At 37.7% G+C, this 27,679-nt stretch overlaps 1 protein-coding gene across 8 annotated transcripts in view; it reads left to right on the plus strand.

Moving 5' to 3' along the window:
• The window catches only part of LOC126248507 (phosphatidylinositol 4-phosphate 5-kinase type-1 alpha-like), a 300,192-nt gene that overhangs the window by 79,748 nt on the left and 192,765 nt on the right, over positions 1-27,679 (plus strand). For 6 of the 8 annotated variants that reach the window (XR_007545495.1, XM_049949546.1, XM_049949548.1 and 3 more), the window contains exons 12-13: positions 16,605-16,667; positions 23,721-23,798. Coding sequence is in view for 7 of the 8 variants with exons in the window: in XM_049949546.1 (XP_049805503.1) it covers positions 16,605-16,667; positions 23,721-23,798 (141 nt within the window). In the remaining variant the exon portion in view is untranslated. The remainder of the gene's footprint in view (positions 1-16,604; positions 16,668-23,720; positions 23,799-27,679) is intronic. The other 2 variants (XM_049949549.1, XM_049949551.1) reach the window with 1 other exon arrangement.

Below are 27,679 nucleotides of genomic sequence, written 5' to 3' on the forward strand. Positions count from 1 at the left end.
GAACTCCAGGAGCCAGTGTGGTGCTTTATTTTATCAATTTTGCTTAGAGAACACAACAGGTGTTTTCTTAAATTATAGTTTACAAAATATTGCAACCAGCCACAAGGTTGTTTTTTGAGTGATTTTTTATTGTACTGTCACTAATTTCAGGCCTAAGGCCATCTTGAGTTAGTAAAATTTGCAAAGTCAAAGCTACTATCTTGTATTTAGTTCAGTTCATTGATCAATATGGATTGTAAAAGAAAATCAAGCTCTTGTCTTGTAATGTCTAAAGGAGGTCTGTTCATGAAGATGCAACTATAAAACTTTCAAAGAAGTCAATGCCACTGTCTGACAATGGGCTTAGGCCAGAAAATAGTGAAACAAAATCCCTTCAGAAATATTTGTAGCTCGTTACAGTATTTCCTACAGTGTAAAGAATGGTGCTGTATATACAGACATAGAATATTCTGGAACTTGGGGATTTCTAGAAATGATACTAATGACAAATACTTGCTGGTGATCGGATTTGAACTGGCAACCTGCAGCACACCAGCCACAATGCTAACCACTACTCTACATTGGACATAGCACAACTCTCAGCATTGCTCAGAACAGTGACCCACCCTTTCAGAAGTTCTCGTTGAAGCCAACTACAGCATCCTAAACCTAGATCTTGTCAGTAGTTCTTTGTATGGCAGCATATGTTACATTCAGGTTGTGTTGTCATGTACTCTTCACTGTGATGAGTATCGAAGGTAGGGCCCCTCCTCTCAAAGCTTTTCAGTCATTGAGTGGGCCTTAAGTTTCCTCAAAAAAGAAGTCTCCATAAGTGCCTCAAGACTGTAGTAGGGAGGACGTGGACTACGTCTCTGCAATTTCTGCCTTCTTGATGAAGAGCATAGCCCTCCACTTCCTATGTGATGTCTGACAAGCAACGAAGCATATGGTATGACCCAGAGTAGCACATTGGTAACTTTTCTGATCATCAGACTTTCTGTATACCAAGTCTCTCAGTCTGCCCTTACTGTCCAATTCTTGGTGTTATGGTGCTGTGATCTACTGAGTATCCAGTGACTGTACACAAGCCAACTGTTTTGCTTTGTTGATCCTGGTGACAAGGTATGTCATGGAGTCATCTTGAGTGCCTTCTGATTTGAAACAGGAAAAATGTATCCATCGTCGTTCCAGCTTTGCAACCATGGAGCAGAAAGAACGGTGTGGATCCTGTTCTGTCTTGCTTCACTGTATTATAACCAAAAGTTACAATGTGTAGCATTGTCCTGTAGTCTCTCTGTTTGACATCTGTGTACATCAAGAACATTTCTGCTAAAACCTTATTACATTGTTCTGTGAGGAAAGTTGCCTTTTTATGATAAGCAGCTGTCATCCTGTGGCTGCTGTCGCAACATGAGATTACTTCTAATGCTAGTCTCGACTGGAAAACTTTTCCGTGATGAGAGATGATCTTTGCTGATGGCGTAGCAGACGAGGTAGCCAGTGCAGACTATTATCCATCAATTCCCATATGTCACCTTTTGGAACATCCCAAAAAGGTAGATTCCAGTGCAGTAGAATGGTACAGTTGCGGGCTGAGTTGGAATTGGATTCCATGGAGGCAACTGTGGCACAAGTTTCCACTGCTGTCGTTTCCATTCAGTGCCTCACATAGTGTTTAATGGTTCGGTAGAGTCCTGGTCAGTGATATCGGGGTTCTGTGTAGAGTCTTTATGAATTTGAGGTGACCAAATGTTAGAGTGCCATGGAAATACTCCAAGATAGCTGGCAGTAGACGAGCTGGGATGATGAAGCATCCATTTATGTTCTCTTGGATCATAATTTCTCCTATACGATGTTCCGCTTATTAACTGGAATTCTCCTTTTGTCAGTTATTTCTTATTAAGGCTTCTATAGTTTTAAAAAGCTGGATCTTCCTTATGTTCAGCAGCAATTAACTGGGTTGCCAAAGATTTTTATTTCTTGGTTGACGCAGAGGCACCACTTTTTAGGATTCAGGCGAAGGCCTGCAGTATGAACACACTTCAGCACAGTTGTTAGCCAGCTTACATGTTCTTAAAATGCATTTGAAAACAACAATAATGTCATCCAGAGAGCAAAGCACATCATCCATTTAATGTGCCAAAGCAGGTTGTTCATCATAAGCTTGAATGTGACCAGAGCGTTACACAGTCTAGACGGCGTAACTTTGAACTCGTGGAGGCTGTCAGGAGTTACAAAGGCAGTCTCTGCCTTGGCAGCCTTGCCAAACTCTATTTGCTAGCAGCCTATCTGCATATCCATAGTTGAGAAATAATTTGTTCCATTCAAGTAGTTTAGTGTGTCGTCAGTGCACGTCAGTGACTAGACTGACTTGACTTTTTTTGTTCAGTCGTAGGTAGTCATGTAGAAATGCTGTGTGCCATGCTTTTTCTTCGTGAGGACCACAGGAGAGGACCAAAGACACTCTGAAGGTTCAATAATGCCATCTTGCATCTTTTTATCTACTTCCTTCAAAATCATGTGCTGTTCAGCCAACAACACACTACATGAGCATTGACTGATTGGTGGATGATCCTCCATCTTGATACAGTGTTTTACCATGGGACACCTGTTCATTCTTTTCTCTACTCTGGATTTGAAAGCATCCAGAATTTGGTACAAAGTGACTAACTCTCACTGACATTGATTCCCAGTCAGACCAGATCCCATTGGTAGTCTGATAGTAGTTTCCTGCACTGTGTTTTTTGTAGTGGTAGTGGAACTGATTCTTCATCAGTGGCACAGAGTTGCCAGTCCAAAACTATTTGGCTGTTGGTATATTTGTATCTTTAGAGATAAGTTGTGGTTTCTCTTTACAGCTACTGATCCAAAGTTCTCCTTTACAACATGCAATACTTGTGGTCATTACAGGTATGCGGATTTATTTTGTGAGACTGAGTAACTTTTTATAGTTGACAAATCCTTCAGTGTTTAAGGGAGTATCTAGATTGATGACTGGAACACATCTTGTTGATAACGGTGGGATAACAATGTCTTCAACTGTAACAATGGCCCAGAGCAGCCTTTGTTGTGTGTGCTTGTTATAATAGTTCCATCAATCTGGAGTTCTGATCTTCTACAGTGTAAAACTGCTTGTGGTGACTATATTCTGTCAAAGCAGGAAAAGAAGCCCCTGAGTCAACTGGTACCCAGACAGGTTGGCCATCAGTGATGACGTCAGTGAGATTTCATAATATTTTGGTAATTTTTGTCCATGGTGGGTTTTCATTTGTGAAACTCTCACCTCCATAGTAGAAAGTCACCTCACTTAGTTTTCATGCATTTGGTGACTAGCCAAATGCTTGGTACTTATTTACGGTGACAGGGAATGACTACAGTGTGTTGAGGAGTGACCTCGCCTGCAATCCGGTGATGTGTTTTGTCCGACAGGTCGATTGTAAATGTCTGCAGTTGACTTACGTGAATAGAACTGTTGTGATGGTTTATGTCGTGAAGTGTAATAGTCATCGAATACTCATTGTCTTTTTCAGTAGCAGCATACAATATATTCAGGACATCCACTGTGGAAACATATTGGTGTATTGTACACCAGCCCTCAAATGTCCTTCTCAGGGGCATTATACTTAATGGAGTCGATTGTAACTGCATTGGTCGAATGCTGGGTTGTCATTTAACAGCTACAGCATAATTCTGAGTTGGTAAGAATCTCACCTTCAACTGGTGGCAGAGAACAGTGCTGAAGACTGATACACTTTCTCTTCAATGTTCTATGTTACCTCCTGACATATGGGTTCAACATCCGTGGCTATTATCTCTTGTGTACTTTATCCAACAATTCTGTCTACCATAAACTGCTGTATCTCTTCTCTTACTACCTGCTGTATGGAGAGACGAAGTCCTGGTTGTCTTTCACAATTGCCATAGGGACCACATTCAAGAGCCTGTCATACTTCTTTCATCTGAACAAACAAGGTGGTGTAGTGGTTCGCGAACTGGACTTGCATTCAGGACAACAGTGGTTCAAATCCGCATCCGGCTGTCTAGATTTAGATTTTCTGTGCTTTCCGTAAATTGGTCCAGGCAAATGCCAGGATGGTTCCTTTGAAAGGGCCTTGCTTATTTCCTTCCCCGACCTTGAAATATTCCAACCTTGTGCTCCATCTCTGCTGACGTAGATGTTGACAGGATGTTAAACCCAAATCTTCCTTCCTTTTGTCTTTCATCCAGTTCTTTTCTGTTGTGTTTCATTGATGTACTGGCACCAGTTGATGAATTTGTTAGTTGTTGACATTCTTTTTCCACAGAAGCTTGATTTGTGTCTTTTGAAACTCTTTTTATCAAATGTGAGATTTTATTGGGTTATGTCATGTTTGAATTCACAGTGTGGCATAAGGCCAAAACAGTGTGTGTGTGTGTGTGTGTGTGTGTGTGTGTGTGTGTAAGAATGTGTCATTTCTTTCATACTGTTGAGCCCTGTTCAATAGTTCTTCCACTATGTAGGCTTGTTGCTGATTTTCACTGAATGTTTTACACTGGAGGTATGAATTAAAAAACGCCTTCAGTCACAACTTTTCGTGGGTTTTTTTAAGTACGTAGTGCAATTCAGACTCTGTGGGTCCATCATCAGGTGTAATTCGTCTTAATACATGCTTTATTTTTTCTCTTGAATGAGGTGAAATGCATATTCCTGTCACAAAAAGGTTTGATGCTAGGATATGAATTTTGTAAGTCAAACGCAGAAAATATGTGCGAAATAGTGGAAAAGATGAACAGTGTAAACCTACCAAATAATCCAAGAAAATCAGTTTTAACATTTTAGCACCAGCACACATTCTTTTCTCCATCGCGTTCATACATATCACTTCATTCAAGAGGCACATTCACATACGCATGTTTGTAAACACTTCACAGATGTTTTTGTTCATGATGTGGTCAAAGATGAATTTATTTTTAGTGCTAAAGATATAATTATTAAACAATTGACATATGCAGCAAATAACTTTAGAATATGTCTTTAAAATTACTGATATAGCTGTGGCGTGCGAAATCTGTCCATTCATTTAACGTACATTCTTCTTTTTGATTTTGTGGAGGTATATCTCCAGTTGTTCTAACAGATTTAGGGTCTTACCAGTTGCTTCATTATGTAGTACTACCAAATTGTTTTATAGATTGTTGATTGCATGTTTCGTTTCCAGCATACATTATGCAATAACTGATTTTTCGAAGTTGTTGAGCCTGAAAGCATTTGTGTGTTCTTGAAAACAGGTTTTGAAGTTTCTGCCTGTTCTCTCTACATAGTAGGCAGGACAACTGGGACGTGATACTTTGTTGTATGTTTGCATGTTTGATTTTATGTTATGGACGAGTAAGTTTCCTAACTTATTATTAGTTGAGAATGAAACTGCCACTTTTTTTTTGTTACATGTGTGCTCAGGTATGGGATACTGGCGAGTATTTTCTCTTCTTTCACAGTGTGGCCATTCGTTGTCGTTGTCTTGCTTTTGTGTATTTGTCTGTCTAAAGTCAATTGTTTTCGCTGTGTAGTCATTGCTTATGAAAATGCTCTTTATTGTATTGGTCTCACTCTTGAAAGTGTTTTCTTCTAAATAAAGAGAGTGTACTCTGTGTACAAAGATGAATACATCACTAAAACATTGACTTTCTTTTCGGAAAACAACATAACAAAGCTCAAACAAGATCCAACTATAAAATTCCAAAACAAAATCAGAATAAATGCAATTTCCTCTTCACAGAAAAACAAGCAAGAACATACATTTTAATGAATCCCACAGCCCCAAGGCTGAGAGCTCAACCTAAGATCCATAAACCTCAAATTCCATTGAGGCCTATTGTTAATTCTAAAAATACACCTGCCTCCAGAGTCCCCCATTTACTGTATTCTGAAACAGTACTATGCATTTGATAAATCATACTCAGTTAAGAACACAAGTGAATTAGCAATGAAAATTAAAGATATAAATATTCCTGCAGGTGCCAGGTTTGCCTTTTTTGATGTAACTAAACTATTTACAAATGTACCAACTGAAAAAGCAATAGACATAATCTTTGAAAACTTAATAAAACATTAAAAAATGCCAATTTCAGAAATATCAGAAGTCAATGACATGTTGCAGCTAATACTGTCTCACAATTACTTTACATTGAATATTTTCTTCTGTTCAGCCTGGAATTTATCCTAGCTATCAGGCTTCTCTTCATTGTTCTCGAACCACTGCTGGGCTGTGCCACCCAAGTAAAAGTACACATGTGCCCAACACATTATGCCATCCCACCTGTGGCATTTGGTGACTCAGTCAAATCCTTTGCCATTTCAATGGTCTTGGTCAACATGTCCAGAAATCACTGATGAATGCCTGAGGTCCAGCTGATTTACTGCTATCTTGGAATCAGTTGGTCTCCCAAATATACGGATCCTGGAAGCGATGTACTCCTTGTATTCCTGTCCCTGTCTGTATAGGCAATGGCCTTTATGTTGCCTAGTTGGGGCCATGGTTATATTCCAGATCCAAAATCAGGGTCTTCAGTAAGCTACTACACTTAGCACTGAAAGCACATTTATAACCGACACCAGCATGGAGCGATTTGCTATTTATACAAACATTGAATATTCCACAATATATAAATATTACAAACACATGAAATTTTGAGAATCTTCTAGAAATGATAAATACTAAATCACAAATATTTGCTGGTGATCGAATCTGAACTGGTGATCTGCAGCATGCCAGCCAGTGACACTAACCACTACTACACATTGGATGCAGCGTAGCTCACTGCAATATGTTGTAGCCAACTGAATCAATACCCGTCACACTTGGTATTTATGTGCTGTACTGCTCAGCAATTGAGGTTGCCAGTTGTGGTCACTAAGAGTAAAACTTTTCTGAAAACACTAAATTTTGCCTTATAGCACACTAATGATGATCACATACTGTAACAGTTCAGATCTTACTGGACTATGAAAGTCAATGTAGTGGCAGCCTGCTGCAAATGTCATGAAGCAATTTTCACAGATGTATCTCCACCCATTCCAATATTGAAGCTTCAGTTCAACATTGTGTGTAAAACTATCCATCTACATACCTCAGCAGGGGGGAAAAAAATTAAAAAAAAAAAAAAATGCAACACCCAGAGGGAGTTGTACAACATAAACAAAAGTTGGTAGGCATGTTTCTACAGCTGAAAGATGATGTCTATTCAAATTTCATGCCAGTAGCATCACAATGTTGCTAGTAGTGCCACTATGATGACGCAGATCAGATTTGCTTGAAATACACGCTGTCATGGTCATGAGCATTAATTACCTTTGAGATTGGACATGGTGAGTTGATGCTAGTCAAGAATGCTTTTAAGGCAACAAAGACACCATTATTAACACGTAACTGAGTTTGAACAAGATCTTGTAACAGGGCTACAAAAAGCTGAATGTTCCTTCTTCAATATTGCAGAAAAACTTGAAAGGAATGTAGTCACTGTACATGATTGCTGAAAGTGGTGGTCACGAGAATGTACAGTCGCAAGAAGACAGAGCTCCAGACGGCCATATGGCACTACCGAGTGGGAAGGTTATTGGCGTATGGCTCTGGTGCATCAGACTGCATGTGCAGCAGCAATTTGAGTGGCAGTTGGCATCACAGTGACACAATGAACTGTTTCGGATCAGTTACTTCAGGGACAACTGTGAGCCAAATGTCCTGTATCGTACATTCCACTGGCTCCAAACCACTGCTGTTTGCAACTTCAATGGAGTCAAGCAAGAGCTCATTGGAGGGCAAGATGGAGGTGTGTTGTGTTTTCTGATGAAAGTTGGTTCTGCCTTGGTGTCAGTAATGACCCATGTGTTGGTTAGTGGGAGGCCAGTTGAGGGCATGCAACCAACTAGTCTGTGCGCTAGACACACTGGCACCTACACCTGGAGCTATGGGATCTGGGATAGGATTTTATATGACAGCAGAAGCACTCTCATGGTTATCCTACACACTCTGACTCCAAATTTGTACCTCAGTCTGGTGATTTGACGTGTTGTGCTGCCATTCACAAACAGCATTCCAGTCACTGTTTTCCTACCATTTGCATGCTTGCATTCAATATTCTAGCAGTTACCCCAGTTATTAATGTACCAGCATTTCACATTTTCAGTGGCTTATCTCACAGTTACATTAACCTGTGATCTTGCAATGTTAATCATTTAAATATGTTACATAGACAAATGTATTCCCGAAATTTAATTATTTTACATTATGGTAATTATTTTTTGGTGTTGCCATTTTTTCAAAACAAAGATGATGTGACTTACCAAATGAAAGTGCTGGCAGGTCGACAGACACACAAACAAACACAAACATACACACAAAATTCAAGCTTTCGCAACAAACTGTTGCCTCATCAGGAAAGAGGGAAGGAGAGGGAAAGACGAAAGGATGTGAGTTTTAAGGGATAGGGTAAGGAGTCATTCCAATCCCGGGAGCGGAAAGACTTACCTTAGGGGGAAAAAAGGACGGGTATACACTCGCGCACACACACACATATCCATCCACACATATACAGACACAAGCAGACATATATATATATATATATATACTAAGTAAGTCACTGTACAGTGCATGTTAGAGGGTACATTGTAGCAATATTTTCTATTTTCTGTCCTATTCCACTCCTTTATTGAGCCAGGTAGAAGTGGCTGTCTCTATAACTCTGTATGTGCCCTAATCTCTCTCACCATATTCTTATAATCTTTGGGTTCTGTATACAATGATGACAGCATAACAGTTGCATCGTCTTCTTCAAATACTGGTTCTTCTAATGTTTTGTTACAGCCATGTAGATAAGATGACATTCATCTTGTGCTGTGGTCCTATTGTGGCTTGGTGCAGTACCCTTTGTGTATCGCCCATGTATAGCCACTGATTCCACAGATGCATCACTGTTTCAACAATGTGCTGTATGAGTGAGAATGACATAGTAAGATAAAACCCATTTAGACTCTCATACTGACATTGTGCACTTTGACATCAGGGGAGAAGTACTGGCTCTTGATGATGCTCTTCACAGCCTAATTTCATCGTCCTGATGACACGGTATTTTGATGGTCTAACTGGCTGCTATCTTTAGGTGATATTGCAGGTGCACAGTCATGCTGAAACTGAGGTAACATCAGATTCAGTGTCTCCTTTATACCCCAAGAAAAGGCCACTGCGTGTGCACAAGAAGCGAAATGGCTGCCCTCTGCGAAAGAAACCTTTATCTCTATTAATAATGTCTTTGGCTAATCTTACTTTGATGGATTCCTGAAGTACACAATCCCAGTAATGGGAAGCCAGAGCAATAATTTGCATATCTCTAAATGACATATTATGTCCTTCATCAAGACCTTGTTCAGCAAAGGCACATTTTTCAGACTGCAGCAAATGTGTGTGATGTTAATGTTCCACATATTGCTCATGAAGTGTGCAAATAGTCAATCCAATATAAGCCTTTCTGCAATGACAGCGAATTTTATATACCCCAGTCTGAATCATCTTTGACAGATCCTAGAAGGGCCCTAGTTTTGACCAAGGGCAAAAGGACACCTTTAATATTGTGTTTTCTGAGGATTCTTGAAATTTTCTAAGAAGTACTTCCTGCAAAAGGTAAAAAAAGTAACTGATTTACAAGCGTTCATTGTTGAAATGTACGAATGAGCAAATTGAAAAGCACAATCAATTTGATGATCAGTGTATCCATTTGATTTGAAAACAACCTTAAGATAATCCAGTTCCTGCATCAAATTATCAGAATCTGAAATAGCATAAGCTCTCTTCACCATCATTTCGTTTTCAGGCAAAATGGATATACTGATCATCAAACTGTTTGTGCTTTTCAGTTCGCTTGTTCGTGCTTTTCATTAATGGACACTTGTAGATCAGTTGCTTTTTTACCCTTTGAAGGAAGTATGTCTTCAAAAATTTCAAGAATCCTCAGAAAATAAAATGTTAAAAGTGTCCTTTTGCATTTGACCAAAACTAGAACCCTTCTTGGATCTGTTAAAGATGGTTCGGGATTAATGAAGGGTGGGTGTATAAAATTCCTCATCATTGTGGAAAGGCTTATATTGGACAGAGCAATATGTGGAACATCAATATCACACACATTTGCTCCAGCCTGAAAAATCTACTGTTGTCGAACATTGTCTCAATGAAGGGCATAATATATCATTTAAAAGGACCCAAGCTATCGCTCTGACTTCCCGTTATGGGGATTGTGTACTTCAGGAGTCCATGGAAATAAGATTATCCGATGACATTATTAATAGAGGTAAAGGTTTTCCTTTAAACAAGATGTTGCATCTTATTTGATCAGATATAAAATAACAGTAGTCTGGTTGTCAACCTGGTGCACCTTAATTTGTAATTCACTGCAATTCTTCGCTTCACAGAGGGTAGCCCTTTCGCTTCTCGTGCACATGCAGCGGCCTGTTCCTGTGGCATAAAGGAACTGCTATACTTGATGTTACATCAGTTCCAGTGTGATTGTGCATCTGCAATCTCCCCTGGAGGTGGCGGCCAGTTACACCATCGAAATATCATGTCGCCAGGATGATGATACCCGGCCACATACCCATGAAGAACATCAACAAGCATTACTCCAAAAAAAATCTATGTAATCACAGTACTGACTCTTGCTTAAACATTTTCCTCTTTGGCAGTTAACTAACTGATGCTGGTGAAACTCTTACCTTTCCAGTCATACAAAAGTGCGTGTTACCGAGAATGTGTGTGTGCCATCTCCTTGTAACCTTAGCTGTATGTTACTTGTAAACTGCTTTATACATTTTCAGAATTTGGATTCATTTCACCCATTCTCTTTGAATGTTGAAATTTTCACAAATGCTACTGTACATTAGTAGTTTCATAGTCATGATTCTGCAGGTGTTGGAGAATTTCATCAATGGATTCTTGTCACAGGTACAGAGTAGACTGATGCTTTTTATATATCTTCATCATACTGAATGTGATAATCTTGATGTTAAAATAGCGGTGATATGAAAGAGGGAAAGTGGATGTGTTACAGAGAGTTGAATTTACCTACTCATGTGGTGTTTGGAGAGCATTTTTACACTTGATACTGCATGTTCCAGATACCATTTTAAGTAAATTTGAGGTCAAATTATGGGCACAGATCTGAGAGATTTCAGCTGCTTGTTTTCCGTGGTCGCCTACCTTCATATTTCTTTTCCAACTCCTCTCTGAACTGCTTGTAACAGATGCCTTGTTTTCTTTTGCGCAATGGTACTGGAAGACATTTGTTCAGTGGATGTTAGGAAAAAGATAATCATCCCATACCTCTCAACTGAGTCACAACTTGTAGAAGTGAGACAAAGTGATACAAACTAAAATCTAAGCTACAGGGAGGATGCTGAAAAATTTTTGAAGAATACTAGAGCTAAGTAGTCAGTACTTACTTGTGATAGATATACTGGTGCCTTGTGACGTGGAATTAATGACCTTTCATTTCGTGAGCTAAGCACCAACACTGCATGTAGTGAAGAAAACAAGTAACCATTTTTTTTTTCCGAAAGAGTGGGATTTATGGACTTTGGAAGGTACACACTCAGTTATAACCACTTTGTATCCATATTACATAAAATATTATTAATGAAACCTCTTTTTTTCACTTAGTGAGCACTTTGATATGCTATGTGAAGTCTGCTTCTACTTTGAGGAATGCTGTACCCAGGAAAATTAAAGATTCTTCTTTTTAACATTGGTCTTCCAGGCTGATTGACATACTGGCGCACAACTGACTCTTGCTTTACTAGGCAATGTAACACACACTGTCCGTCCTCTATTAGTTTTCATTCTACAGCAACATTTGCTTCAAGTGGCGAGTGACATACAGCCTAAGAAAAGAACATCCATAGCTCTGAATATACTCATATGGATCCTCCTGAACCATCTAAGTGCTGGAGTAATTTATTTGAAAAACTGATTTACTGACCGTCCTCAATAAATTTGCTCACAGTTTATCTTTATTTCAGTGAAACATTCTTGGTGTTAATAACTACAGTTAAACTAATAGAGTTTTAGCTATTGGGTACATTGCATAAATGGATAGGTATAAATGGGGCAAAGGCAATGTCAGACTTATCCACCTGCAACCCCATACTCGAAATCACAACCCATACCTTTTATAATGAAATTATTCAGGAGTTATCCTGTGAGTCTTCTTAGTAGATCTTATATAAAGTTAAAATGTATTTCAGAAACTTCACTTGTTAAGGATATATTGTTAAGGATATTCTTCTATATTTGCCTGCTGCCTCATCCCCTCTTCCCGCTTCCCTAGCCTGGGTTCATACTCACCTGCCACCTCCTAACAGTGATCTTGGCCCCATATCACTCCACCTCTTGAACTTAACCTCTTGCTCCATCTCTTGAAGGTGCTCTGTTTTTCTATAAAGACACTCCTAAAAAATGTTCAGGTTTCACAGAGAAGTACAAAATTTTCAAATTGTCCGAATACAAGGTCCACAAACTCCTGTCAGGCTTTTAACAGTTAAAACAGCTCAGGACTGTCAGGAGAAGGTTTTAGCCTCTTTACACTACCTGTATGATATTGTTTAAATTGACAATTTTTTTTACAGGAGTTGTTTACTTTTGGCTGTTTGTTGTTTGTACCCATTTTCTAATTTCTTCTTCTTTTGTGATATACACTACTGGCCATTAAAATTGCTACACCAAGGGTAAATGCAGATGAGAAATGGGGTGGGGGGTGGGGAGACTGATGACCTCAGCAGTTAAGTCCCATAGTGCTCAGAGCCATTTGAACCATTTTTTTATGTTAAAGGGGGTTCATTGGACAAATATATGATACTAGAACTGACATGTGATTACATTTTCATGCAATTTGGGTGCACAGATTCTGAGAAATCGGTACACGGAACAACCACCTCTGGCCGTAATAATGGCCTTGAGATGCCTGGGCATTGAGTCGGAACTCGGATGACGTGTACAGGTACAGCTGCCCATGCAGCTTCAACACGATACCACAGATCATCAAGAGTAGTGCCTGGCGTATTGTGACGGGCCAGTTGCTTGGCCACTATTCACCAGACGTTTTCAATTTGTGAGAGATCTGGAGAATGTGCTGGCCAGGGCAGCAGTCAAACATTTTCTGTATCCAGAAAGGCCCGTACAGGACCTGCAACACGCGGTCATGCATTATCCTGCTGAAATGTAGGGTTTCGCAGGGATCGAATGAAGGGTAGAGCCATGTGTCGGTAACACATCTGAAATGTAACGTCCACTGTTCAAAGTGCCGTCAATGCGAACAAGAGGTGACCGAGACGTGTAACCAATGGCACCCCATTCCATCACGCCAGGTGATACACCAGTATGGCGATGACAAATACACGCTTCCAATGTGTGTTCACCGTGATGTCGCCAAACATGGATGCGACCTTCATGATGCTGTAAACAGAACCTGGATTCATCCGAAAAAATGACGTTTTGCCATTCGTGCACCCAGGTACCTCGTTGAGTACACCATCACAAGAGCTCCTGTCTGATGCAGCGTCAAGGGTAACCGCATCCATGATTTCTGAGCGGATAGTCCATTCTGCTACAAACATCGTCGAACTGTTCATGCAGATGGTTGTTGTCCTGCAAATGTCCCCATCTGTTGAGTCAGGGATCGAGACGTAGCTGCACGATCCATTACAGTCATCTCGACTGCTAGTGATACGAGGCCATTGGGATCCAGCACGGCGTTCCATATTACCCTCCTGAACCCATCGATTGCATACTCTGCTAACAGTCATTGGGTCTCGACCAACGCGAGCAGCAATGTCGCGATATGATAAACTGCAATCGCGATAGGCTACAATCCGACCTTTATCAAAGTCGGAAAGGTGATGGTACGCATTTCTCCTCCTTACACAAGGCATCACAACAACGTTTCACCAGGGAACGCCGGTCAATTGCTGTTTGTGTATGAGAAATCGGTTGGAAACTTTCCTCATGTCGGCACGTTGTAGGTGTCGCCACCGGCGCCAACCTTGTGTGAAGGCTCTGAAAAGCTAATCGTTTGTGTATCACAGCATCTTCTGCCTGTTGGTTAAATTTCGCATCTGTAGCATGTCATCTTCGTGGTGTAGCAATTTTAATGGCCAGTAGTGTACTTACAGTTGCTATTTTTACACAAATGGGTTGCAGCAAAGATAGTTCCAGATATCATTCCATTGTAATCTTGAATGCCTACCCACAAAAATTAAGATGATATATCCCTACAGTCTGAGAAATTTAAGAAATAAAAATTTGTAAAGACTCTAGAATGCAAAGGGTTTTGATAACAGAATACTGATACACTTTCACGAAGTGCATTTGTGTGTGTTTCATAATTAGGCAGAAAGATCCCTTTTAGGAAACAGTCCCTGATTACAAATATAATTTTCATTATTCTCTCTCTCTCTCTCTCTCTCTCTCTCTCTCTCTCTCTCTCTCTCTCTCTCTCTCCCTCCCCCCCCCTCCCTCCCTCGTATCAAACTATGATTACAGAAATATACTGCATGTGATGTTAAATTGTGTTCAGGTATCACTCTGTATTGTATTGTTTCTGCAGTTCTTTAATATAACTCTCTTCAGTGTTAGCAGTTCCAGTCGCCAGTAACTGATCTTCATTATTATTAATTTTTCAGTTCTTTTACTATGAGTTGTAAAGGATGTGTTTGATTTATACATGTACATCTATTAACGTACACTTTTCTACATTTAGAGCTAGCTGCCATTCCTAACACAAACTAGAAACTTTGTTTAAGTCACCTCGTATCCCTCTACAGTCACTCGACGATGACGCCTTCCTGAACACCACAGCATCATAAGCAAACAGCCGCAGATTGCTGCTCAGTCTTTCTGTCGCACTATTGCTCTTGATACATCTAACACTCTGTCAGTCTTATGTAAACTGTGTCGCCAGACTGCTCTTGTTGTCGTTGTTGTTGTTGTCGTTGTTGGTGTTGTTGTTGTCGTTGTTGGTGTTGTTGTACCACCAGCCAACCTAACACACCACAGAGCTTATTCGAAATTGTCTTTCATCACTGTAATTACAACATTGTAAGTGTTTATTGACTGGACATCACAGAGTGCGTGTTCATAAAATATAAAGTAAATGGGTAGCTCGAAATGAGAAAAACAATAAAAATAGAGGAGAGAACAGGCATGGATGATAGAAGAAAAGCAAAGATGCAGTTGAAGTATTAAATAGTTGAAAGCTTAACAACATTTTTCAATTCTGTTTGTGCCTGACAACTGCTCACTGTCTCTAATAAGCACTGAGTGATTACCTTTACTTATTTTATAATTTCTGTTGTAACACAAAGTACCCTCTCTTATAGTTCTCACATAGAAAAAAAGAAATCACTCTGAAATGCCTAGTGAATTACCGATAACCACTTATAATGTTGGGGTGCTGAGTAAAAGTAAAAAGGGTAGCAGGAGAGAACTTTCTTTCAGTCATTTATATCAATAAGTTGTGTATTTTCTTAATTACTTTCAGACACTGTTGAAAATTGTGTGCCACAATAAATTGCTTTTAGAGTAGCCCCTGTAAAAATGTTTGATTGTAATTGCCAAGTCTTTGAATAGTGTAGAATTCATTGTTGTTGCATTGTATCTGTGAAGTGAGGAAAAGAGTGTGTGTAGAGAGAGCGAGAGAGAGAGAGAGAGAGAGAGAGAGAGAGAGAGAGTCAGCATTGTGGTACTGAGTAGCCAGTCCCTTTTCCTTATAGGTGACATGTAAAATGGTGTTTAATAATAATTTGATCTATTTTGTAATGTAAAATTTGTTTGCACTTATTTTCTGTCTGTCATGTAGTTATAAATGCCTAAATGCCATTCTGTTGTGTGAAGTATCTTGGGATAATGTTAATTAGCAGCAGAAAGAAAATTTCAAACTTCGTCATTGTGTTAACCAAAACTCTGAATATTCTGCACAAGGTGGAGATGTGATATTTTAATGACGGGGATTTGTATGGTGGTAGTCTCATCAGTGCCTATACTGTGTTGTAATATTGAATAATATAAGACATTTTTTCATAAGGTAACATGTTTTTAGACTCTCTCTTATGTGCAAGACACATTATTTAGAAAATGAAGTGAAGTTTTGATTAGTAAATTTCTTTTAACATTTATTTACCATGTTAATTTCAGTAATAAAATCACAAACAAGTACTGTCTAAATAGCATGATAGAAAGATTGTTTCTTGGTAGCATCTATGACATCAAGGTTCCCCATTTTCTTTTGAATTCTGTTGTAATACCTGAAGGCATTAGCTTTGTTTTCATAAAGTTCGGTCTGAAATTATAAACATGCTTAATTTATTCAAAGTTGTTGATAGTATTTATGTTTACAACAAAGCGTATTTTAGTGAGAAAAGCCGAACACACAAAATATAATATTTACACCTTCCTTTTTGTAAATTCATATTGCTTCTTCTAGTGAACATTACAGCAAATTTTATTTTCTGAATCTTTGAAGGTGTTGTAGTCTGGCTCAGTAAACTATATTTTCCCCTTTCTCTTTCTTTCTGTCTGTCTCTGTCCTGTGCTGCGAATACTTTTAACCAGTGGATTTGCCGGAAATTAAAGGCAATCATCGCAAGTTTCGTACGTTGGTTACCAGCTACATAGGTATGCTACTTACTAGCTCTGTCAGCTTCTGTGCATGATATATTTGTACTCTTACACTGTACATATTAGCATGGAAATTATTTCAACTAAATAATAGTAACAAGAAGGTAAATTAGGCAGTAGATGAGACAGCAGGTAGTAAATTTTTTTCTTCTGTCTCAATAGCAATGTAGTTTTTTTCCCAGCAGAATAACTGAAAACTGCTTCTAATCACTTATAGTCTATGCCTTTTCACCCTTTGCTCATTAATATTTCTGTTACTAAACTGCAGCGGATGTTTTACATTAACATGTGTGTTGAGTGAGTTTACGTGTAAACAAAATATTTTTTGGATTGTTGTTCAGTGTCGGTAAAAAACAAAACTACCACTACTATCATTGTTTTAGCAACACAGCTCCAGATTGATACATTAATGCACTGCCATTATTTAGTGAATAGGTGACAATCAATTCTTCACTGTAAATATATTGGTGTATTGTAACTGGTTTACCACAGTTTTATAGGTCACTGCATTCTAAAATTTTGCGTGCCATATACAGCATGCAAGTAATTTTGATAGAAGAAAACATGCATTACAAAATTATTACGGAGTTTATGATGGAAGTAGCGTGATTGTCATGAAATTTAAGTTTTATGATCAGGGCAGGAGCAACAGAATGTCTTTGTGCAGATTTTCAGGTTATTTACAAGTTGTCATTCACTATATATCTACAAAATTTTCATCTACAGTACCTGTTATCATGTTTTTATTCTTATTATGAATTGACATCATAAGCTGATTTCGGATTTTAACGTACTGTGAAGTTATGTCCATATTATGTAACATGGTAGAATAGTATTTCATAAATACCCTGGATAGAAGGAAAAGAATATTTCAATAAGAAAGGAAGAGATGATGTCATATTCACCAAGAAGCTGAAATATTGCTCAGTCATGCAGAAGTATATTCTGCTTGAACGCACTGACAGTATCACCATCAAACCATTTTTCTTTTTTTTTTTTTTTTAAATGATCAAAGTATGATTGATGTATGCTATCACTTTATTTACTTACCAGTTTACATTATCTTACACAGAAGTCTCATCTACGAGATGAGATGGTTAACACACTGGACTTGTAGGTTATAGGAGCGGGTTTTAGTGCCCACCATTCTATCATAATGTAGGTTTTCCATGGTCTCCCTATATCACCCATATTGTTGCTTAAGAGGGCCATGGTTATATCTAATACATTCCCTCATCCTTTTCAAAGAACAGCTAGTGCTCCATGTGTAATTATGTCAGTGTCAATGGATCACCAGTTTTGAGCTGTCTTTTATGGCTGTCATTTACAGTTACATCTTTCATCAAGTTTGTATCCCCTAATTATAGAGTACTTTGCTCACTTTGATAATCTTCACTAATGTTTTTGCTCGAAGTGATTGTTCCATCCCTACAGATATAATTATTGACAGTGCTTTTCAACTGATAAAGAAGTAAATCAATATTTTTATTTCTTCTACATTTCCTCTCTCAGCCATTACCCCCCTACCCCGCCCCAACAGTCTCACCCTGCCACTTGTTCCATTCTCTCCTGACCACACCCCATCTCTCCCACTACAGTGGTATGTACTGTGCAGTTGACACTACAATTAAAATGATAATAGCTTAGTTTCAAGTGTACTGTGATGTTTTTTCTTGCTTCATAGAAATAACACTGTCAATATGAGTTCTTTGTTTCTCACCTTAAGTGGGGTGAATTTTAAATGTATTTGGAGGTACGTCAAAGTTAAAAGTACTATTTCTCCATATGATTAAATGCCTTGTACAGCAAGAAAAATATATTTAACAGCAACATTGTATATGAGATAAAATTTGGAATGTTCCAGTGCAATTTTGGTCCATAAAAGACTGTTTATTATTTAAATTCTTTTCTCTAGTTTACTTCAAGACTTCAAACTCGGTTATTTCTCTGGGCTTCATTTATGACACATTTACAGCCTTTCATCTAAAATGTGATTAAATTTAGTGAAATGGGAAATGCCAAAACCATGTTAAAGTCTGACTTTGAAAGTTTTTATGTGCTTCCACAATTTGAAACATTTTTGCTGATTCACTTGCAGCTTGAAGAACACGAGGAATTAATAAAGAAATAATCATTTGCAGTATGTCAAAAGCAACTTGCCTCATATGGAAGAGTAAGGAAGGTTGTTAGGTCCCCAAATAGAGGTACCACCCAAACTAGTATGCAGAAAGATTAAATGTTACGGTTCATCTTCAGTTTGATAGTAAACATTTGCAGTTTGTGTTGAAGGACATATGTATTGTCTATACCCTGAGGCCTCCTGGCGAATCAGTTTTGTACATTTGCTCCGTGTGTGTGTGTGTGTGTGTGTGTGTGTGTGTGTTTGAGAGAGAGAGAGAGAGAGAGAGAGAGAGAGAGAAACTATGAACAAAGTAGACCTTCCTGCAGTATGATATTGCTAAATTTACCATATATTCTAATGATTAAAACCCACACATCACATTATCAGCTTCTGCAGGTTTTTTGCTGACATCACTTTGTAAAATCAGCCAGTTGCCACAGAGCAAAGTATGATTGTTGTTAAGATAGTTGTTTTTGACTGCACGGCATGTGGAAATGATTCAGAAGGATTAATATTTTGTAAGAATTTTCTATTACAATATTTACACATTGTTGTTCAAATTGTACTGTATTGATGTATTTGGTGTCACTGAAACAACTTTGAAGATATACTTAACAGCATGTCATCACTCGAAATCATGGAAACCATCTTACTGTGACAAGGACTAACACAAGTAACTTTGTTCAGTTGTTGGTAGGACTATCTATTTGTATTTTTTCTGTAACTGGTGTCAGTAAAAACTAACTTACATATATAAGGGAAAAGTGGGTGATGGAGTGTTTTTCATGTTTATTGTGTTTGAGAATATGATGACATTTTAAACAGCTATATGAAGCATGTGCCAGTTGTGTATTTTAAATGATGAATCGTCTCTGAAAATATTTGCTTCGAATGATTTCTCGAGTGATCTTAGTCGCCTTATCCTGATATGAAGTTTGATGTTCCAGGCAGAACACCATTATTGTTTTTTGTTTAAGAAATGTGAAGTTGTGCATGTTATCTGTTGCTTAAGCTGTTCTCTTTTGGTAAGATGGCATTAAAAGGAAAAATAAAGTTGAATCACCAACTGTATTGACACAGTAATACGGTATCACATGCAAATAATATTCTGCTGGAGAAATAGATGTCACATATGCAAATGTGCTGTACTGTAAGAAGTTTATTTATTTGCTAAATCACATGTTCTCAGAGAAGCAGTATAGAGTATCTGCACTGGAGTTTAAGGGCAGTAGCTAACCTCTCCAATTTGTCTGGTATTTACACAATCCTAGATGCCTCTGCCACTTGAAATAGTATAAAGCTTCACATGTGAAGATGACTCGCCCTTCTGAAGAGAACAGCTTGTGGCTAAGAACTTGACAGTCTGTGCAGTTAATTTATTACATTCCACAAGTAAAAACAGTGATATGCTTCTGTAGATGCAAGTCACAAAGCAAGACTGCTATGGTTTGTGTGTTTTCATTTGATTTTACAAGTAAAATGTTATCATATATGTAGGTATTTAATTTCTGATTTGTGTGTTATATGTCTTCAAGTAAATATTTTTAATGTCTTCAGTTATATGCTCACTTTTATTCTATTGCATGTTGCATGTGTGTCTGTTAAATTATTCAACATGTTTGTTCAGTTTCATATTAGTAATTTACAGCATGAATGTACTTTACATGTAATGTTCTATAAGAAAACTGAGCAACTCGGAAGTTGTGAATTCATTCGTATTATTTTTACTTGCTATAAAATCGCTATGAAAACAAGAGAGACTGGTTGAGAAACCAAGGACAATAAAGTCAAGCAAAGTATTGGCATTCTTTTTGCATGTTGGTTCCCCTCTTTTTCTTTCTTCTATTTCAAGAGAGGGATCTCTGCTTACTCCAGGATTGGTATTGAGATCAATAGCTTTAATACTATTAATCACACTACTGTGTCAAAGATGACGATTGTTGTGTGGAAATTATTTATTTCCTTATGTGTAGTTGAGGAGCTGAGAAGGTCATTGTTCCTTTATTTTTAAATGTAGATTAGTTTTAATCATGATATTACATTATAGATGTGCTGGGTCAGAAGGGTGGTATGCTAGTTTTTTTACTCCATCTTTGGAGCGGTACTATGCTTGTCTAATCATAATGTCATTGCTGGAGGAATTTGATAGAGTAATGCAGTTGAATATAATGGGAACGATTTGCAGGATTGACCTTTTTGAATTAAATTTGCTGTCTTTAGAATGTTCTTGCTTGTCTCCCTGTGAATCCTATCGCTGTTCACGAAACAGCTTGCTGGCTTGATGCCAAGTGATGTAGTTAGTGTGATCTAAATACTTCATATTGTTAAGTGTTTTTAAGATTGTTGGTATGTAAAAATTAGTGGGGCAGACCATGGTGTATGCATTTCAAACTTGGATTATTGCCACAGAAACAGTGTTAAGCAAGCTTATGAATAATAATTTTGGCCAGACATAGACTTATGACTGTTTGAAATATTTTAAAAGTTGCTAAATATTCCTTGATGGTGGTGAATTTTTAGTAAGGCCATCAACGAGCACTGTGCTACATAAGATCACTGCCATACGAGTCACAGTTTAGTAGAATCACAAACCAGTCCTGCACAATGTCTGATTGATCCCCTAATTGTGTAATGGAACATTGACGGGTCTTTCTAACATCTGTGTGCAATATGCTACATTCATCTATGTTCTGAGTCAACTACCACTCCTTGTACCAAAGGTTCATTGGTACAGAATCTCCTGTATTACACTGAAATATTCTGTCATTGCAGCTTCCCTGTACAAAGCCTTATCTTGTGCATTCAGCCTAGTGAAGATTCTGGTGTAATGATGCTGTAAAACTGCCTTTGGGTACGCCCAAAATTACTTACGTATTTGATGAATTCTCTGCATTAAAAATGATAATCTGATTTCTATCTGTGAGGATGTTCTCAAATCAGTCACAAAACTGGTGAAGTTTTCTTTAGCTGTAGATTTTCTTCAGTAAACTATAGAATGGAACAGATCAGACACCTTCCAGATGTTGAAAACCTCACCATGGCTATTGTCATTTTCTGCTACCTGGATCTCTTGCATGATGTGACTTCAATTTCACAGGCCCACTGTTCATAGAAGTCTTATTGGTCTCTACAAAGGAGATTTTCAGTCTCCACAAAGATCATAATACATAAGCATAAAATGTATTACATAATTCTAAACCAGGTTGTCAAAAATATATAGCCTGTAGTTCTGCACATCTCTCTGATGACCTTCTTGAAATTGGAAATAACTTTCACCATTTTCCAATAGCTTGGAATACTGTGTATCCTCATTCTCTTTGTTTTCGTCTCTAATATACCTTTTTTACATTGCAGTTGCTGCTAGGAAAGTGTGCAGTAGCTGTGCTATTAGAAAATCACAAAAGAAATTCACTATCCCTCAAGTTTGTTGTTGATGAGCTGTATGGAACTATAATTTCATAGTAAATTGCTTAGTAGGGAAACACAGTACTTCCTGTATCATGGTGCAAATACTTGTCATTGTCAGCAGAAATGTTATGTATTGGTAATGACATTGAGCGATGAAGATTGATGACTTTGATATTCTTCTTTTTAATTTTTGTACTGTTGATAATAACAACAGATACAGAAAAAGTCTACAAGAAGCAGTTATCATTAAAATGATTGTGCATTACCAATAACTGTACGGATTTGATTGCAATCTCGGATACAGTTATATTTATATAAAACTGGGGAACAATATCTTCACAATAGAATGAAAATAACTGTTTTATAAAAACAGAAAAAAGTAATACCTGAGCCTCAAACTGCAAATCCTAGAATTGTAATACCTGTTGTCTTTCATAGTTCAACCGCAGGGTTAGCTTACCATATTGTACTGTAGAGCTGAAGATGAAGTCTGTTTGTGAACAAAATGTTTTGTGCATTTCCCTTTTGGTGAAAGGGGACTATGTGTACAGATGCTGAGGTTGAAATGTGTGTACCATGCATCTTAATTATATCGGGCTTTTCCTGCAGGAGGCAAGTTAAAAAAAGTGTGTGTGTGTGTGGGGGGGGGGGGGGGGGGGGTGTTCACAGAATAGAAAATCATTGCATTTGTCAAATGTTCTTATATTCCTTCTTTATCTGAACATGAGGAAAATACGTAATTAGATGGTGTGAGAGAACTGACGTGACCACATGCTGTGAAACATATGACTTTGCTTCAGATGCCTGGGAAGAAACTTTCGGTGAAGTCAAATGCCTTTTCAAGAAAATCAAGGAATATTGTAGATACCACATTCCTTGCTCTCTCGAGGCCCAAAATACATTAATAGTAAATGTAATACTTGTGGACCTGTTGTCCACTAATTGAGTGTAGAGTCAAACACAAAAGTATTGGACAATGTGAAATTATAACAAATTGCTGCCATGTGTCTGTCACTGTTAGTCACTCAAATGTCATGGTATTTCTTCATTGCACCTCAGGATTATAATCTTAGGGGTTAAATAGCCCAGATTTTCTCATGTATTAGTCTACATCCTTCATGTGAAAATTGAGAAAAGTATAAATCTTTTTGCCATCTAATAGGTACAAATTTGGTTTATCTTCATTAAATGGGGTTTTATTTTCTTTGTGTGTGAACATTCACATAGGGTGGAACATCAAGGGATTTAGAAGTCTAATTTCATTTGCTTTTAAATCAGTTCCCAAAAGAATAGGTAGTCTTAATATACATTGTGGCACAAATCAGAAAGTATATATAGCAAATATTTCATTCTTATGTGTGCACCCTCTTTAAAAACTGTGTGGGACATAAATTGTTCTTTCCAAAGTACTATGAAGTATTTACAGCACTGCATCTTAAATTAAATTTTTGTCGCACCACCAGATATCAAGAGTTTTGGCAAAAATGTTATGTATTTATGCATGTCTTATACTCTTTCAGCACTGAAACATTCTCCTTCTAAACGCAAGAGTATCTCTCGACCATTACGTTCTCAGGATGAACACGGAGAATCCAGTGGTAAGTATATTGTTTTCTGGCAATAAGTAACTGAATGTCTGACGCAACGCATTTTGCTAAAATATTAAAACATATCATCCTAAGTCTGAATATTGTCAAATTTATCTTTTTAATTTCATTCTTTAATTAAAAAGTCAGATAAAAGGAATTATGAGGTAGCTATACCTGGGAGATTTTTTAAGAGTTCATGATGTGGGTTCCCTGTTTATAAATATTTCTGTAACTAAATTTTGAAAGTTTGCTTCTTCCTTTTTTTTTTTTTTTTTTTTTTTTTTTTTTTTTTTTTTTTTTTTTTTTTCTTCCATGTGTTTTTGCAGTGTATGTTTACAAAATCTTAAATTTTCCAGCTTTGCAAGTTTTTTTTGACAGGTACCTGTCTCCTTTTTCTCATATTTGAGTGGCAAGCACTTGTCCTATTTCTCATTGATTGAAGAAATTCTGACATAGAAATAAAAATAAAAAATATCAGGTGATGATTGTGTACATTAACCTGAAGCGAGTTATCTTTATTCATATACGAAGAAACATCATACTTGTTTCTGTTGCATATGTTGTAAGAAATAGGGTAATAAATATAAATGGAAATGTGCAACTCTTCATTAAATGAATGAAACTATTTTGTTTCAGTGATTTGCTTGTACTGTGATGTATTTCAGACAGGAGCTCACTGCATTTGGTTTATTAGAATCACAGGATATTTTATTTCTTCTACATCAATTGCCAGAAAGAGATTTTTTAAATTTATGAACATTTTTATGTGAGCTTCATTTTTGATTCCTAACTTCCCTTAAATACTTCTCATGTAATTAAAAACTTCTAAAAATGAGAGATTTTATAAAAATATTTGCAAGAATTGTGAAACAGTTTTATAAGTTGTTCTAGATTAGGCTGTTCCAATACTGCCCCATGCGGCCTAGGCACATGGGGGCACCCATCAGCCCACTCACCTGCAGGTGCAACTAGTATAGGCTACCTGCAGATAGCTCTCTATTGCAAGTTCTGCACATATGCGAACCACATGGATATCACTGTCGACAAGGCCGGGGCTGTACAGAGCGCACATTACAGCTCGGCTGCTGACTGTTCGCACTGTCCACTGCAACCTGCGAATGCCTGGCTGCGCGCACGTGAGCATTCGAGATGGAACAGCCTATTCTAGGCATTAATGACATGTGAACAGTTTCGAAAGGAACATTTTGAACAAATTTTAGATTGTCTAAGTCATTTGAGATTCAGTATTTAGATAATTAAAAACATGCATCAGCTTCTTGATTGCATAGTATGATTATAGTTTGCTACAATTTCCGTACAATTTTCTTAAATAAAAACTGAAATGCAAAGTTGATTCTTTTAGTAGGTGTTTGAATTCTTTACAAGAGTGACGTGCTAAGTAGGGCACAAAAATGTCCACACTGATGATGATCATTAGGATTGTGAATATGATTTCTGATACACTGTCATACTTCTGTTGAATGCTCTGTATACAATGGAACACTTGTTAGCCCAGCATCTGTGAAAGCCGGAGGATAACATTGAACTTGATTATATTAACACTGTAATTTTTAAAAGCATTAGGTTGTAATATGCAGTTCTGTTTCAGTACTCTCACAAAACATTTGCTAATTATCTATTGCAGGATTGGTTATGCGGCGTATTTTCGCTGTACTTGCAAATTTAACCAATGAGTTTGGTAACTTGCGTATATTGTTATATTAACCCTTTGCTGTGGACAGTTTAACTCATCGTGTTATGCCACTCCCCAGGTGTAGAGGGCATGTTCAAATGTGGCCTCTGGGTTTTCCTTAAGTGCTATCGATGTGTGTATGCATCCCATTCTGCTGACCCTCTCAGTACTGCAAACAAGTTACTTGCCTATCTTGGGCAATCAGTTTTGAATATTTATCATACAACATACATGCCTCATTGTGTGTCATCATGTGCAGAAAACCTCATTTTGCTACTTTGAACAGTTTATGAAATATGTTGATTTTTATGATGACATGATTCCCTATGTGCAAGAGTGGAATTGGGCACACCATGCGCAGGTGTCTGCCAGATATAAAAACTAGTATCTTGAGAATGAAATGAGATATTGTGCTCTCAGTTTTAAATAAAATTTTGATATCTTATCTACATTTCATATACAGCAATGTACAAGCTAAAATCAACTGTAAACAAAGGCTACGCAGTGTGTTTTTGCCTCTGTGAACTCTTCAAAATTTCATGGATATTTTGCTTAATTTGATCCAGCAGAGTAACTAGGGCAAATAATGAAAAGAAATTTGATCCTTTATTCAGTAAAGATATCGGACTGTAAGGTGTGCAAAAATCGAACCTTTTCACGTAATAGTTATCTTCTTACTTAGACTTGTCAGTTATAAACATTACTTATAAGTGAGATATATTTCAAGTATTTGTAGACCAGAGTTGTTAGTGGTTGATGAAAGTGTTCACTTAAGTTTGAATAGAGTGGTGAAGTTCCCCAACTTCATGACTTAACAGAATATGCTGTGTGGTGAGTCATTAGTTTTTAGAACATGATCAGTCGCATCATGAGGTGGAAAGTGACATTGGAGTTCATGAAATGCAGTGCATAATTGTGATCTTAACTTTCAAACTAAAGGGAGTATTTCTAGATGATACGGGCAGTGTTGAAAACAAGCAACTACAACCAGAGAGGATCATTACTTGTTGCTCACGGACTATTGCAATGGGTAGTAGAATACTACTCAGTTGCAACCACACTCACATGAATAGCAAAAGGAACCAAATTATCAACCAAAGCTATTTTAAATCATCCTGTGATGGATTTTGCATGCTCATTTGACATGTCCCATTAACAGTATGTCTAAATACATTGAGCCGAGGAACAAAGTGGATTGGGATCATAATTCTGGCAGCAACCAGGACTGGTGCATATATAGATTTTCAGTTTGTAAAGGTCATCTCTCTCTCTCTCTCTCTCTCTCTCTCTCTCTCTCTCTCTCTCACACACACACACACACACACACACACACCTGTTCTGTTGTTATTGTTTTGTGATCAAATACAGGAGACTGAGTGGAAATACAAGGTTCTGCCTCCATTGTTTTTTATCCCTATTTTCTGCATCATATTTTTCTGTGTGCCCATCTGGAACAGATCCTTGTGAAGCTACAGCCTCTATCTTTTTCCTGTCTTGCTCAGTGGCCTCCTTTCACTAGGAACAAAATCAATCAGTTTTACATACCATCATTGAGCATTGTTTTGAATGATATGACCAAGCTTCACGAGATATTTGCTTCTCATAAATCTACATCTGGAATTTGAACTTTATGTAATGACTATTTCACTTGAGCACTCTCTAGTAAAACTTATTTGCGTCTTGGATACTTTCATTGACTTTCATGTGACAAGGTGGGGGGTCCTGCTGCTGGTCTGTACAGTGTTTGATCCCTTCAGGGAATATGCTTCCAGCTATATTTCTTTATATAGGGCCTGTCTGATTGGCTTGGTTCATCCAAATGTAGAGATATTCTGTCTTTGAATCATTTATAAGATAACCACTCTTTCTTATTCTTCATTTTTACTGTTTTGTCCTTAAATTTATCATTGTGGTGGCTACACTTTTAACAGATGGCAGCTGAATTTTGTTATCAGCAGTTAGATTTCTGTAGTATGGTAAAACATTACCAACCACTAGCTGATTTGCAATGAATTTTCCCAAAATAATGCCTATCTTTAAACCCCCCCCCCCAGTAACCCTGAACTATAATAAACCTGTCATTCACAGGGAACTGCTTCAGGCTCTTGACTTGCCTCATGATAAGGCCCCAGGCCCTGATTAGATTCATAATCAAATGATCGTCATATGAGTGCGACTCACAGGCTCCATCTACTCA

The sequence above is a fragment of the Schistocerca nitens genome, chromosome 3 (assembly GCF_023898315.1).
Source record: "Schistocerca nitens isolate TAMUIC-IGC-003100 chromosome 3, iqSchNite1.1, whole genome shotgun sequence".
Classification (NCBI taxonomy): domain Eukaryota; kingdom Metazoa; phylum Arthropoda; class Insecta; order Orthoptera; family Acrididae; genus Schistocerca; species Schistocerca nitens.